This window comes from Poecilia reticulata, chromosome 10, assembly GCF_904066995.2.
Source record: "Poecilia reticulata chromosome 10, P_reticulata-male-v2, whole genome shotgun sequence".
Lineage (NCBI taxonomy): Eukaryota > Metazoa > Chordata > Actinopteri > Cyprinodontiformes > Poeciliidae > Poecilia > Poecilia reticulata.
The window spans coordinates 20015721-20032377 of NC_088839.1; the positions used below are offsets into that span (position 1 = coordinate 20015721).

At 39.1% G+C, this 16657-nt stretch overlaps 1 protein-coding gene across 4 annotated transcripts in view; it reads right to left on the reverse strand.

Moving 5' to 3' along the window:
* macrod1 (mono-ADP ribosylhydrolase 1) overlaps positions 1 to 15914 on the reverse strand; it is a 173488-nt gene extending 157574 nt beyond the window's left edge. For 2 of the 4 annotated variants that reach the window (XM_008420435.3, XM_008420436.3), the window contains exons 1-3: positions 15376 to 15913; positions 14576 to 14674; positions 13327 to 13434 (exon numbers count right to left, since the gene is read on the reverse strand). In XM_008420435.3, the coding sequence (XP_008418657.1) occupies positions 13327 to 13434; positions 14576 to 14674; positions 15376 to 15787 (619 nt within the window). In that variant the 5' untranslated portion in view covers positions 15788 to 15913. Of the gene's footprint in view, positions 1 to 13326; positions 13435 to 14575; positions 14675 to 15375 lie in introns of all 4 variants that reach the window. The other 2 variants (XM_008420437.3, XM_081611610.1) reach the window with 2 other exon arrangements.
* Positions 15915 to 16657: the final 743 nt, after the last annotated feature.

The window sequence follows — 16657 nt, forward strand, 5'->3', positions numbered from 1 at the left end:
ATGTTTTAAGTGCAAGCAGTTCAGTTCTTACCTCTTTGGTGCGGTTTGAGCCACACAAAAGTTTATAAAGGTGGCACACAACCAAAATTATTTGTCGTGGTTCCTTTTATTAAGAACCCAGTTTTTTGTTTGGCTTCATGGCTTTTTTATTACTGTTGTAACACTTAATTTTTTATGCCCTGGTTCAAATGTTTTCAACATCACTCCATTGTGTTCTCCAAGCAGTTTGGATCAAACTTGAGCTTGAAAGCTGCTATAACTGAAGCAGATTTAAGTTCTTTAATTGCAAGCCATAATCATTTATTTGTACTTCAAATGCTCGGCTGTGTCCAACGAGTATGCAAAACAAACTCCATCAATAGCTTCCTATTCAGTGCGGATGCCATCATTAATGTCCGCTGGGAACCATAATTCTACAAAACGAACGTATTTGAACGCAGCATTTGCCTTGTTGACAGAAACTCTGATGGGCCAAGTGCTGATGACCAGGCTGCCTCCTTTTCCCTTTTATTCCCTCACTCACTCCATCTCCCACATTGGCCCAATCAGGCTAATGAGGCTCGCACTTCCTCCATCCTTCCTGCTTGCTAAAGTGCCGATTGATTGGAGGGGTGGGAAAGCTTTTAACGAGGGAGGGGTGGGAGAGAAATAATTAGCACAAATGAGCTTTTCTGCAAACTCCCCCAATTTGGCTTTTCTCCTTCTGTTTATTTACTGACCCGGACAACATTAGGGATTAACTCTCTGAGGATATGTTAACTTCTCAACGTCAGCGTGTAAATCAGCGTGATGCTGCCAATTTCTTTAATGCCACTTTTCTGCGGAGCGATGATGTCTGAGCTCGAGAACAAAGTGTAAAGCGACAGGGGAAGATGCAGTTCAAACTAACTAAATTGAGACACAAAAGGGACACTGGAGCATTCCTCGGACCACTGAGGCAATGAACCCTGAAACTAAAACTTTTTACTTCAAAGTGAACATCAAGCCGGTTACCAAATGACCAGTAAACCACTCAGACAGTTTTTCCATGATTAACTCAGACAGATCAGGACAGAACAAAAACTAGAGCAGCAGAACTGTAAAAAAAAAAAAAAAAAAACACTGCTGTGTAGTCACAATTCCTCACAGGCTCCAAACTTCACCCATGGCAAAGACACAGACAGGCGAGGACAGAGTGGACCTAACACAACCTCAGTGCAGTGAGAAACACTGAGGAACATGAGTGTTAGTGTTCACACACATCAAAAAGCCAAGATACAAGAAAGAACAGAAATCTAAGCAGAGATAATCTCTGCAAGAATCACAGCTTTTAAAAACGGCACCCAAGGAAAGCAAACAGCAGCAACATCTCTGAGCATCATTCATTTTTCTGTGATATTAAGGATTTTGTGTCAAATATTCAATTAAATGGAAAGCTCTACAAAAGACTGACTTTATAAGAACTACAGTAATCATAAGACAAGTAAAATTATCATAACAGAGTTGAACAAATTTCATAAACGTGATGTTAAATAAAAAAAAAACATGTGCAACAAGTGTTAATTCGGATGTGAGCAGAGTAGCTTTACACCTGACATCTTATTCTGTTGTGATCAAATCACAGTTGCCCAACTTAAGATGAAAATAAACATTTATTTAGATATTAGTATAACTGAGACTGAAATCAGTGACTAACTATTTTGGCGATAAAAATCTTTGATTAGCATAATTATGTATCTTATAGCTGCAGTATGTAATGTTTGCAAAATATGATTTTACATATTTGTTCAAACTATCACCGTGTCGTGACACTACAACATGAGACAGATAATCTCTCCGCCTCCCTCCGTCTGAAGAAATGCACACTCCTGGGGTCAAAAACAACCAAGGAGGAGGAGTGTCTTTGTGCTGTCAATCAACCTTGTGTACAATTAATGTAACAATGGTGGAGTAACTACTTCCCGTTCCAGGAAAACTGTTTATCCGCCGTTATTGGTAACCTTTGCATTCACGACAGGCTCTGCCTCCGTTGTCTCCTACTTATTCGAGATTGAGTTAAAAAGGTCCAGAAGGATCAAGAGAGGCATCCATCTCCTCAGAGACCCTCTCCATCTTATTCCAGGGAAACCTACGAAGATCTGTCAGGGAGTTTTGGGTCTGTTCTCCTAGTTAGACATGCCCAGAAACCTCTAAAGCAAGGCGTGAGGAGGCACTCTTGATCAGACATGTGAACCATCTTAGCTCATTCCTTTTGACGCAGAGGAGCAGCTTCTCTACTCTCCAGCATTGATGGTTGTCGAAGCTTCTCACCTCATTTCTAAGGTTGAATTGTCTGCTGCGCTGCCAAGCCTGTATGATGTCATATCAAACATCAATACCTGTCATCTAGGGTCCGTCTGGCCAATAAAGGAAGCTGATGAAATCAGTTTCTTTCCAGGATCTTGTTTTTTCCATCACAACCAATATCTTTTGACCATATAGGAGGGTTGGAATCTAGAAAATCCAATAAATTCATAGCTGAACCCAAAGGCTCTTTCTTCACCGTGATCGACCAGAGCAGAACTTTGATTACTGCAGATGAGGCTCCAACCCCTTTATACATCTTACCATCAGTCATGAACAAGACACTATGATATTTTAACTCAACTTGAGATAAAGATTCACAAACCTGAGCAAACTGTTGACTGTTTAAATAAACCGTGGCCTCAAACTTGGAGCAAAAAAAAATTAAAATCATAAAACATTACTTTGGCCTTTTTTCAGTTGCTGCTACATTTCGATAGAGGAATGCATCTCAGCTACCAACTAAGCTCTTTGAAGCATCTTGGAGGGCAAACAACTCACAATCAATGTGATTGTTTGGCTCATAGTAGTTTGGGGAAATTCAGTGGATAAAGTACGGACCTTTCGCTGTAGATCCCAGGACATGGACTGTAGTATTTTTGTTTTTGTTTTTTTCTCAGAAACAAAGAAAAACAGTCAGTTTCTCTGTAGTTTTGATTGATGAGTGCCTTTTAAAATGTCTTAATTGGATGCATGTGTTGCTGAGAATGTCACCACCACCAGTCCACCACACACACATGCACACGCACACACACAAGCACGCTCTGTCCCACAGCAACTAAATAAGCTTAAGATAAATAGGGAGTAGCTTTTTTCTCTGGCAGGTCCAAAAGAGATTTTGCAGGTGCTGCCTATGGAGTTACGTGCACTTGTTGTTGGTTCACTGCTGTAGTCTTCAGTTCCCACAGGGATTATTGAAAGAAATCGCCACCTCACCTCCTTCACCAGAGGGAGCCTGGATGATCATGTGCTTCAAAGACCCTGATTTTCTAATATCTCTGCTTGACAGCGTGCAATAAGATCTCCTTTTAACACTATTTTTTAGGTTGTTGTGTAATTCTTAAGGAATAATTTCTGAACTCCAGTAAGTTTGAGTATGTGGTTGCAAAAAACAACTTTTAAAAATAAAAAAAATTTATATGCAAATACTAATAACCATAAATATTCTGAGTCCCTTAAACACATTGACATTAAGACAGCTGGTTTGAGTCATAGTTTGTTATTTCCTGGCTAAAACAAGGATCAAATCATAATCAACAAGTAGACCATGAAATGTAAAATCTCCCAAAAATAATGCCTGACCCAATAATTTATCCAGTACATACATTCAGAACTACTGATGCAATACAAATTTGCCTGGTGAAAAAAAAACAATTTCCGCCTCACATTAATCATTCTCCTATTAATCAGAAAACAAAAGCAAATCTAGGAATCCGCTCAACAGTCATTTCACACCTTTATGCTTTTTCCTCTTTCACCTTTTATTAGATTTTGCATATCACAATATAGTTTATAGACCTAAAGAAACCTGGTGGCATTTTTATGTGACGACCTAGACGGTAACCCAGCAACTGCGTCCTATTTCAGTGGATAGTAGAAAGAAGGAAGTGTCAATTGTGTTGCAAGGCTTTGTTGACAGAACATCATATTTCCTCTGAAACTGAATTTGCATCAGCAATGCCAATTTGCCTCTGTAAGAGCTTTTGTATACAAGCATTTGACAGGCGTGTTATAAGAAGCTAAGCTGCCCATTAGCAACTGCTCCACAAAACACCCAGTCAGCTCTTTGGGGCTACTGCTATAGGAACTGGCGCTAAGAAGGAGCAGTAACTACAGCAGGGAAAAACACTGCAGGTCACCAGGGATGTGTAACCTGTTCTGCTTCAGAAGAGCAGCATATGATCTAACTTTACCTTTCAAGTAAACAACACAACTCCGGCTTAATTAAATTTTACAGATGTTAAAAGCCCGGCCGAGCACGCCACCACAAACACACAAGGCATTGATAATGTTAGCACCTGTTTTAAGGCGTCCTAGAAACCCATGGTTTTCCTCTGCAAAGCAAAGTCGGAGTGACATTTGCATCTTGTAATATGAGCTCGTCCTAAGAGGAGCTGACAAGCGCTCTAGGGTGGATATATGGTAACTGCAGCAAACACGGAGACGGAGAACATACGCTGCAGGGCCTGCGAGACCTCAGCTGCAGGAGCAGTCTCTGTTCTGGGATTTCCAACAGAGCCTTAGACCCCTGTTACTACTACTGAGGCAGGGTGGATCACAACAAGCAGCATCCCCTGAGTGAAACCTTAGATAATTGACTTGGTGACAAACTGCCAGTGCCTGAATACAGCCTTGAAAACATTCATTACTGAGGCAAGGAAAAAAATACTACATCTGGCTACAACTTGATTACCTCTGAAAATGGCTACACGTGGATACGTTAAACAAACAGATTAACAGCTTAAACACAAAAATTTGGTGGTTTTCAGAATAAAGACTTAATCCTTGACCTGATGCTTGAAAATCCTTCACGAAGTGGTTATGCACCGAACATTACCACTGCATGTCCAGTTTTAATCCAGCAAACAAAGTAACTCTAGTGCAGGTGAACTCTAAGAACTTATTTTATTCTCACAAAGAGAAATTGAGGCCAAGCAGTTGTGAAAGTAGGGCCGTCTGCCAGGCCGGTTTCTGGCGCTAAGAATTGCGATAAGCCCCAGTGACAAAGCCAGCTAAGAATCAGTGAAGCCTTCCAAAAGGAGTGTGACGCTGTGCTGCTGTAGAGTAATGCTCTCATAAGACGCTCTACCTGCAGAGCCAAGGGTTTGGAGGTTTTATCCTCTTAAAAAAAGCTGGAGAAAAAAAATCACCAAACAGGATCAAAGAGCACATCCTCCCCTCCAGCTGTTCTGGTAGATGTCCTGCTGCTCGAGTCCATTTATTCATGGCTTCCCAAAAGTCCGATACCTTCAAACCTGATAAACACGAAACCCTCTACAGCTCCTGGTCATCATCCAGCATAGACCTCATAGGAATCAATAAAATATCCTCCACCAAGAGATTCATATTTAATCACCCAAGTAAAAAAAAAAGAAACAGTAGGATTCAAATATTAATGCTCATCCCATTGAAACCCCCATCTATCCATCATATATATTATTAAGAACTGAGTGCATACTGACAGATTTTCTAAATCATTAAATCTAAAAAATATTCTACCCTCCTTTTCAAACAAAATAACTCTTTTGAAATATCTACATTTTCTTCTAAGTGCTAATCTATAAAGTTTTAATTCAGTCCAGGCTATTTATATATCACCACTTCCCAAAAGATGTAATCTAAACAGACTTTTCAAGACAAACGGGTTCAATTTATTTGCAATTACAGTGTTAAGTGTTTGTTCTAGGAAGCGCAATGTGACTTGCTGGCAACTTTACAGAACAGCCAACTTAAACTTTTTAAAGTAAAATACACTTTGGTGGAAGAAAATTATAACCACCCCATCAAATATTTTACTGGTCCCTATTTTATTGCGTCATACTTGTGTCATCAATGTGGGAGTGCAAACAGAGACATGTAAAAAAGCTTGAACTGGTACACAGTTTTTCTAATGAGAAACATAATCAGTCAATCGCAAACAAATTAAAAACAACCAATCAAAATCAGATTCTTCAAGAAAAAAATTTACAAAAGCAAACTAAAGGGTAAGAAAGAACATAATATGGATATGAACATTTGAATTTGCAAGTTTAGGAATATTTAGTGCATTTGCATTGTTTTTTTTTCTTCCTCATTTTACAATTTTAGGCCGTGTAGAAAAACTTCATATTGCATCAATAAAACTGCTGCACTCCTGCCAGCAGAAATCAGACTCTGTGATTTGAATGAAAGTCAATGTGACTTCGGGGCTCTTCGAGGTAATAAAAGCTTAAAATCAAGCACAACAATGAGTTTATTTTATCAAACATCATAGCACATGTCAAGAAAAGTACATGTCAGCCGACTGTTGATTCAGACACATTTTATTTTATTCATAATAGCATCTAAAGCAACAGTTCAGTGGTAGATATTGAATGCTGTTGTCCAGTTCAAAATCGAAATCTGCCCCTGTAACTTGTAGAGTTATGAAATTTTCCCACCACTTCCAAAACTGTAAATGTATTTTCCATGTGGCAGGTGAAATATTCCCGCACAGACTAAAGTTTTAATCTCGCATCTTAGAAAGAAACTCATCAATACAGAGAGAGAGAGAGAGAAAAACCCTATATCTGATAAGGTTTACTGTAAAGATGAATTGTTGGGTCATTTGTGACGATTTGCTATGGTAACTGTCCTCTTTCCACTGTATTATGTTTTATATTAAAGAATGTTTGGTGATCTGAAATACATGAGCATTAAAATAAAGCAATAACAAATCATTCTGGCTGATAAAACACACCAGGATAATTTTTTATGAACTGCAAACTGTCTGTGACCGACTAACTCGATGTATTTAGGAGAATTTCAGGGTTAGATATTGCGCCCTCCTGTCCTTCTGCTGCATTACTTTCTGACTCTTACTGTCCATCAGCATAGCAGCGCTGCCACCCGTCCGTCCATCTCTGTTTTCAAGGTTTCTTATCAGCGAGGGAGGTTACAGCACAGTCCAGAAGACACTCCAGCTCCCATCCTGTCTGTCACCTGCTGTCCGGCTCTAATCTTGTATCTCTCAGCTGTTGCCACGCTGAGAGGGTTTCCAGTGCCAACCAACAGCTTTATCTCTGACCAGCAGAGGAGAGACCCTATCTCCTGCCCACACATACAGTACATATGACAGCACACCTGTGCCGAAAAAAAAAGTCAACTTCAACGGACAAAATCCAACAAGCACACGTGTGGACAGATTTGCACACAAACACAGAGGTAAGACATAAAGTTCTAGATAAACTCAGGAAACATTCAAACAGACTCTAAATTGTAACCGTGACAAGTGCTCTAAAGACTGAGAGAGGACCAAAATATTATTTATCAATTGACAGTGCATGGCTTAATTTTAAGGACAGATTTTTATAGTCTGGCTTGAAAGATTTATCAGCGTACTCTGGTGCTGCTTTCCCTGCCACTGAATAAAAAGAGAACATCAGTGAGTTTCAGAGAGGAGCCACTTTATCTGTTTTAAACCATTTTCAATTACGTTGAAGCTTTGCTTTTCTGCAGAGAAAACTTGACAGAATCAAAGTTGACCATAAAGCATAAGTGAAGAACAGGGATCTTTGTAGGTGAAAATGCAACTCGGTAGAGCCAAGCAAATTTGCATTTAATCAGTCTGAAAAAAGGTTTTAATGCAGAGTTAGTTGGAGAGACGTGAAGTGAGTGTAAGCACGCACACACTCGCTTTAAGAACTCATTTCTCCAACGACATTTCATTGTGCAATCCATCTTAATCAGCGAGCCCATCAGAGACAATATATCCTCCCCTCCATCTCCATCTCCATCTCCAGACGGAGTGATTGAGGGGTGTAAAGAGGAGGATGTTTCTGCCCACTGTCTCCTCCCACCCAAACGTCCCCTCCACCCTCCTTAACAGGACAGCTCTTAAGTGCTTGTGGGTTTTTATGTTTGTAGTGTTTTATAGGAGTGGGCCAAAGCCAGGGGCTGTAAAAGTGTGGAATGAGGTAGGGGGTGGATGGAGGGAGGACGAAGGGGGGAGGAGGTAGGATGAGGAGCTGAGAGTTACTGTAAATCCGATCTTTATAGAGAGAGACGCAAACGACAAACAGGAGGAGAGGAGGTCCATTTCAATCATTTGAAGGAGGAGGTCGAAATTCTATCCAAATCTTGCATTTTAAAATGTAAAGTAGCCAACAGGTTGTTTTAAATCATATTGCAATAAAAAAACATTCGCAGACAGATGTAGAAGACCTAAACAAGATATGAAAAACCGGTGGTTCAGTGTAGTAGTAATGCTTTCTTAACTCTATTGGGAAAAATGTCTGCCCTTTTCTGCAAATGGAAGCCTGAAAGCTGATGTTTAGCCTGCAGCCGGCGGTTCATTTTACAGATAGATGCTGTAACACGGAGCGTTTTCCCAGCGTTTACTTACATTGTGATTAAATAAAGAAAAAAAAACAAAACCATCTCCTACAGCCAACTTCATATGCCTTTTAACTATAAAGCACAGCTGACTGACAGCATCCAGCAACAGGTGGAAGAGGGGGAGTCTGTCCTCCGTACAGCTGGAGCAAATCCCAGCATAGTCTCTTGGTAGTCACAGAGGTTTTTATCCTTAACAAGTGTTTAAACCAAACACTTGTATACAAAAATGGTTGTGGTATCAAAACGCTACACTTTCTTAACTATAAAAAAAAAACAGCCTGTGTTATGCTTCCTCTGTTACTTTCTTGATTTTTGGTGCGCCTTTAGTCTGAATCATATTGCATCCATGTATTTATTACCGTCTCTGTATCTGTGTGTCAACTTCTCTCTACCAGCAGGCCCTGGAAGCCTCCCTTTTCCCAACCTTCCCACCAGTCTGTCAGTATTACATATAATTGGCCACAGTTGGTTTCAACTGAACGCTTGCCGCCTTAGGGGCTAAATGATGCTTCAAGGCCTTTCTGAGCAGCCGAAGAAAATCCACAACACTCCCCTCCACATGTCAAAAACCAAAGGCGCCGTCTTGGAGGCTGTTCAAGCGAGAGTTTTGCTGTTCAGATTTGCAAAATACTAACTCCATCTCCACGCGATGCGTCTCTCAATTCAATGTCATCTTACCTAAAGTGCGACTGTCACCCAAAGCCTCTTAGTCAATCAGTTAGTCACTGTGGAAAAAGGTCGCCCTCGTAGCCAACAAAGCAGCCACATACAAAGTCAGTTGGACAGCCAATCAGTCAGACAGAAAAGGATGTTCAGACTCTCCTGCCCAAAGCCCTTTTCAGGCTAACCTATACCTGCTTGTTGCCATGGCGATGCGGAGCAAGATTTAAATACAAGCCTGTGACCTCTCCCCGTCTCTCTTATCTTCTTCTTTCCTCTCTCCCCGACTCCTCTCTCGGTTTTCTCAGCCGGAGAGAGCGCCAGCTCTCACGCTTCGGCTCTCAGTCATCACTCCTCCGGTGTTGTGGAGTTTTTTGCGCCTTCCTACTCTCACCTTGTTTCGTCCTCCCTGCAAAACGGTGCTTTACTAGCCGTTTCGTCTTGTTAATTCCATGCAACTCTGCGTCCTGCGACTCTGTTAAAAACCCTGTAAAAAAAAGTACAACCCAATACAAACTCGTCTCCCCAGACACACGCAGACTGTTACTTTTTGTGTAAACACTCATAATTACCTAAATATTTGTAGGCAGAGTCACAAGTACACACAAACAAAAAACCAATAACTGCACAAACGGGAGTCAACGATCAACATGTTTATTAGATGCTGGCACAGCATCCGCCTGCTGACAGTCAGCTGCCAATAAAAACCTATCATTTGAAGCTGAAGGCTCATCATCAGGCATTGTTTAGGCTGGTCTGCCCTTCTCTCCCCCGATACAATGCCTGTGCCAATACACAGATTAAATTTCCCCCAAATACTAAAAGTACCTCAGAGGCGACGCTCCTGGAATAATAAGCCAGTGTTTGGCTCCATCTAATGGTTATCGGTATGGATTTAATCCCACTTTCAGGCCTCCTGAAACCAAAGCTACTGAGAGGTAATAAATATTGCAGCTGAAATGAACGATTGCAACACCGACACATGAGGATTTCAATAACATCAAATATTCTGCAGTCTTAAGTTCTGAATGTGCGTCCATTCATAAATGTTTAAAGTCGCATTCTGTTTAAGGAGACAAATATTCCTCAATTTGGACTTTTTTTTTTTACCAGAAAGTTGCAGTAAAACAATTCAGACATTGACAACTGTCTTATTGTTCCTATGCATTGGAGCTTCTCATATCCTCAAATTTTAGATTCAGCTTGTTTCTTAGGTTGAATTCAAGGTTCCTGCACAGTTTGTCCATCTGTAAGTTCCAGCCTTTTTAAAATATGAAATACTTAAGTTTACTAAGATGTGACAGAGTACTTATACAGAAAACAGATTTTAAATGTGGAATCAGCAAAAACCAGAAAACACAGGGATGAAAGGAAACAAGGAAGAATAAAGGAAGGACAAAAGAGGGAAACTAATGAATGAAACAGAAAAGGAAAGTATACAAGGAAGGAAAGACATGACAAGAACAGAAATAAAAAAAGGAAAGAATCAAGGAAGGAAGAAATGAAGGAAACAAGAAAGAAAGGAAACAAGGAAGGAAGGAAGCAAGAAAGGAAGTTGTATAAAATGGGGTATAGAGTGAAGCTAAGGGGTGAAAACACTGATCTTCAAAAACTAAAGCAAAGGCCAGACATGCATAATGACTCCGGATTACAGATAAATGAAAACAGATAATGTCAGTTTTGTTCTCTTCATTAGCAGCTTAAAGGTCAAACATCATTATTTTAGATGATGATATTTGACCTAAAATCCTTGCAACTATAAAGAATACATAAGTCAGCACTGGCCTTTCCATTGATTTTCAAAGACAAGACCTTCATGGAGGAAACTAAGCACACTCCATGAATTACCAATTTTCTGCCTCAATTTAATAAACTCAAGTCATTGTGAAGGACATTAGATTTAATGTACTTTTTAACATTTCTTTAATTCGTTGAGGCTTGCAGACATTAGTTTCTGCATATTCACCCTAAAGTACAGCTTTTCAATCAGCCTGGAACCTGAACTTTATCTGGATCTCTGAAACAGATTGATCTTTTCCATTTTCAGTTATTTTATCACAGATTCACTGCTTTGTTTGGGATCCTTGTACTTTTTCCATCACCACATTTGGTCCAAGCTTGACAGATGGCCTCACATTTGACCTCGGATCCTATAAATCAAGCTAAAAGACACCATCAACCCAGCACTGTTCGTCCTGTCCCATCCAGCCAAAAGTTAATATTTCAGTGTAATCTGTCCAAGCGACATAGTTCCAGAAGTTTTACAGTTCATTCAGAGGCAACTTACAAACTTAAATTGTTCATCTACATGGAAAGTTTTTTCCTAACTGTAAATTTAGAAACCTAAGGAAGAAAAACATTTTGTTGTCAGCAAGTTTGTGTCACCAGCATTGACTACTTTTCTCATCGGCCTAACAAAAGAACCTCAGACGAGCTTTTCTTAAAAGGGATTCAGCTTTGAGTAACAACTACTTCTTGTAAGATTTCATCCTGTTTAAATTTGTTAAACAGGAAATGGAAAGTTTTTTCCTAACTGTAAATTTAGAAACCTAAGGAAGAAAAACATTTTGCTGTCAGCAAGTTTGTGTCACCAGCATTGACTACTTTTCTCATCAACCCCAAGCTGGTTGCAACAGAAGTGTTAAGAGATCAACTTCATACAATCAGCTCTGCCAACTTTTCATCAAATGATCAATTGAATTTGGCTAAATTGTGCTTTCATATTGAATTGGACTGTATGTAACTGGATCCACCAAGGTTGCTCTTTGCCACTGATCATAACTTTCATGGACGAGATGAAAATCAGGATCTTCAAATCCAAGACAATGGTCTTGAGCCAAAAAAAGAGTAGAGTGCCCTCTATATGTGGAAGAGTTTAAGTATCTCTGGGTTTTGTTCGCAAGTGAGAGGAATGTGGAGCGGGAGATTGATAGGCAGAAAGATGTGACCGCTGTGTTGGTTTGTCATGATGAAGAGAAAACTAAGACGAAAGGCGAAGCTTTTAATTTACCGGTAGATGTACGTTCCTACCCTCCTCTATGGGCCACCGTTTGTCCATCTGCTGTTTTTAATGGACAGTTTTTTCCTCTGCGGTTTTTAACACACACACACAAAACTAGATGATCTCTTTGCTATTCACACAGAATGCTTTTCATCCAACTAATTAATATCATCACTGCGATGTCCTTGTTTATTTGCATGTCTCATTTGTCCTCTAAAAACTGGCTCCAAAGAACTTGGCTTAAAAGCCTGTGCTCTAATGCAGGCTTTAGAAGTTTAATGTTGTATTTTGACCAAAGCAAGGATTTGCTCAAGAATGAGGAACCTGTGACAATTTGGGAAAAGAAGGTGCGCCTCTCTTTTTACCTTAGGATTTCAAAGTATGTTCAAGTCTTATCAATGTGTCTCAATCTTTTTTTCTTCTTTTTTTTTAAATCAGTCTCTTCAAACATCTTTCCCTTTGAGAATTCGTGAAAACCCTCCATGAGCTTCTGTTTCTCAATCTACTTCTTCAAAACTTTTAAGATATTGGAAAAGATCAAATACGCAGTACTTTTTATTGAACATTCAGAAGATGCTGAAAATGAGATTTCCACTTCTCATCAAAATCTGATCTGTGCAGTGGAGACAGAAATGGTTTATCTTATTGGTCATATATTCTTAACTGAAATTAGTTTTTTGTTGATGTTTTATGGGCTACTAGGTACATAAATTTCCCCCGGGATAAATAAAATCTATATCGTTTTCACTGGTGTGAAATTTAAGCATCTACTATTCATTCCAAGCTAAACAGTCCCTTGTCATATTTATATTGAAATTCTTTTGTATTTTTTACCAGCCCTACACAGCAATTCTATTGTTCTCACTTTCTTCAGTGGGGTACTCAAATTAGTTGAAAGAATATCTTGAATACCATGCAGATAATCACTTGAAAGCCTCTGGCTGTTCTACCAACATGCTGAAAATACATTATGCACATAATTACAGCTCAGACGCCGCTCACAGATGTTTCCTGCAAAATTTATGCATACGCCCATAAACGCACAGCCAGGCTAAATACTGCTGGAACCTTTTAAATTCATAATGCCTTTTATATTTCTCCCTTTTGTGTTTTTCAAAATGTTAAATTCTTGTACTTTTTGGGAAACAAAAAAGGAAAGAAAAAAAAAAGGATTTTATTTTATGATGCAAGAAAATGATCATTTATCATGTAGGGTGGCTGAAATTGTGCACAGACCTATCTAAAACAAAATAGAACAACACCCATACCTGCATTGACAATGGCATCTATCTCCAGCTTGGTGATGTCACCACTGTACACGGAAATCTTCTGGTCTAACGTTTCATTCCTCAGGTGGCGACTCGGCTTAGAGGCACCTGAGGACGGGAGCAAACACAGCCGGGCTCAGCTTGGTTTGCAACAGAAATCTCTATGAAGAACAGGGATCAGCAGCCGGGTAACTGTGACACTGGAAGCATGTGAGCTCCCTCTAGTGGTACCTTTAATTTTTGTCATGCAATTTACAGATTCATCACTTATTTAAATATGAGGTTTATTACAACCACATGCAAGATTGGCTCTGTCACAAAGCCCTAGGCTGTTCACAGTCGCTTAGGACAATTTATCACCAGAGAAGGAAAGCAAATCAATTCTGAAACAAGTAGAGGAAGGAACCCGCGTGGCTTAAAATGAGACATTTAATCAGTCATATTCAAAATGTCTTTTTTTTTTACACTTATTTTGGCCACAATAGTTCTGATCTTCACAAAGTGAGAACACAAGGCCTTCCAGGCTTTAAAGTAACTATATTTATTCCAGTTACATTTTATTTGAGTAACTTCAAGGATTCTAGGAGTCATTTTACTCTCTGTACTTTTTACTTCTACTTGAGTGATATTTTGAAGTAAACTTACTTATACATTGAGTATAATTTCCGACTACTCTTTTGCATTCCTTGTTTATGTGTGTGATTTCATACTTCTATCATGTTCAAAATAAATAAATAAAAACTGTTTGTGGAAAAGTGGGATTTGGTGTTTCCTTTGCCAGATTTTGATATTTATGTTTTGTAATTATGTAATTTATGTTTTACTATTATTTTATTTTATTATAGTAGATATCATAATTGGCACATCATTTTACATTTTTGTTCATGATCAGTTACAGCTTGAGAACCCTTTCTAGCAAATTAATTTTTACTCCTACTTTTTAAATTTTACATTTTACTGCTACATAATTAAAAGCATGTTGCAGTACAATTTTTATCTACCCATCTCTGAACAGTATTGAATCACATGCCCATCTAAGTATGGTTCTCTGCTAAGAATTAAAAAGATTTTAGGAATAAGCACCTTAATCAACTTAAATATTTGTTTGCTTATGTATGCTTTTGGTTTTTAAAGGAGGTTGTTACAGTATTTTTATAATTTTATGCTGGTAATAAAAGTTGTTTCTAATTTGTGAAAAGAATTTCATCTTCACCACTCTGAGTGATGCAGATGTTGACGGATGTCTGACCTGCTGTGGGAGTCCACACTGGGATGTCATCCAGTGGCACCGAGCCAGAGGTTCTGTAGTAGCCGCGCCTGTCCTTCCCGGACAGAGACAGCAGGAAATCTAGGGAAAAGAAAGAGAAGAAAGGGGCATTTATAATCTAACAAGAAATCTTCCTAACCCCCTTCAACAGTTCCATATTATTTTATATTATTATTATTATTATTATTATTATTATTAACAGCTTCAGTGTGTTTTGCTGAGATTTTAGGTGTTAGATTGACTATATCTAGGGGCTGAGTGCAAATGCATGCCACACCTTTCAGTATAATATGCTTAATTATACTTTGCTTGTTAAGTTGGTCGATAAATAAAATCCACAAAAAACAAATTTTATGTTTGTATTTGAACTGAGTGCAAAACATGGGAAAGATTTAGGTGGTGTGAATACTTTTATAATGTGTTTAAACAAATGTAAAAAAAAAAAAAACATTCAGACCGAAGTAAAGATTCATGTAAGATAAATTTAAAGTAGCTTAAGTAGCAGTTACTTTAGGAACGCTGCACATACTAAAATATAAAAATAGGGAACCCTGCTTAATACAAAGCTAAAAACACTAAGTTGACTGTCGCTTGGTCATAACATAACTTAACTTGGTCAACATAACATAACATAACATAACTTGTCATAAAAGAGTTGGGTTTTATACACTGTTATTTATCAAAAACGTTATACAACTTTTTGTACCAGTTGACAGTAGGTGTTTTTGTCTGAAAACTCTGTAAAATATTATTCCCTGCCACTGTTGGACAGACATTCTCACCCTTGGCTTCCTTCCAGTCACTCTCAGCAGAGTCCAGGTTAATTTTTAGAGGCATGGCGGTTAAAACTCCAGTGTGGAGGGCCTGTACCAGAGCGCCTGTGCCCACTCCGAGGGCAGCACCGAGGGCAAACTTGCCCAGCCAGCCTCTGCTCCCCCTTGGTGAAGAGGAACCGTTAGCCTGGCTGGATTTGCGAAGCGCCGCTGTAGTGGAGAATCTGTCACCTCGGACTGCGGTGTTAATATGGCTTCGTACGGGACTCGTTACTCCCGTTCCTCTGAGCTGGGGGCTACCCGGAGGTAACAAGTGCCTGAACTTGACACCTGCTGTCTGGAAGTCAGCTCGGATACGGGACAGAGCGCTGCAAGGAAGGGCTCTGGTGTGTGAAACTCGAGCTGACGTTAGCAGCGCCATGTTTAGGTAACACCAAGCAGACAGCAAAGAGTTGTGTTTCAAAGTTGAAGTGTCGGCCACTCTGCTGTTAGCTTTCACTTTCGATACAAACACACCCCTCACTGCAAAATCTCATGTGCCATTTTTGTTTCGGAAGTTAACGGGAGGAATGTACCATCAACCAGGGGTGTTCCATGATCACCACTAACTGATTAAAATCAATAAATATTAATAACTGCTGTATCATTTGGATTCTGGTATTCATAATAAAAGGGTGGTATCTAAAATAAATCTCATATTAAACAGCGCTGTGTTTTATTATCTGTATATCACATAGTTGAGTGAAAAAGGAACAGTCGAAGCTAACGGTCACAAGTCAGTGTGAGCTTTACGGCTGTCGGAAATTACACATTGAGGTGACACAATGGCCGTTTAAATGTAACGGTGTTCTGGTTCTAACTATCTGTGTTACCTCTTCAGATTTTTCTGCCGTAACACGGATATATAACTTCTACCGTGATGTTTACCAACCGAAAACTATAACAGGCTGCGTTAATTTTAAATATTATCATTGGATAAAATTATTTGAGACTGAAGTGAAAGCTTAGAAGTTATGTTTAGCATTGGAACAATTTATATGTACGACAAAAACTCAAAAATACCACTTCCTTCATCAGAATATACTATCCGTCTAAAATAAAAAGCTATCGCAGATGTTTGCACTAATCCTTTTATGAGAATATCCTATCTTTTAAAAATATTGTAAATACAGAGGTATTTGTAAGAGTTAAACAGTACCAGACGGGTGAAACAGGGTTTTATTGAAATTAAATTAAACACAGACATCTACACAGATCACCGCAAGCTCTTTTGTGCACATTAATACGTTGT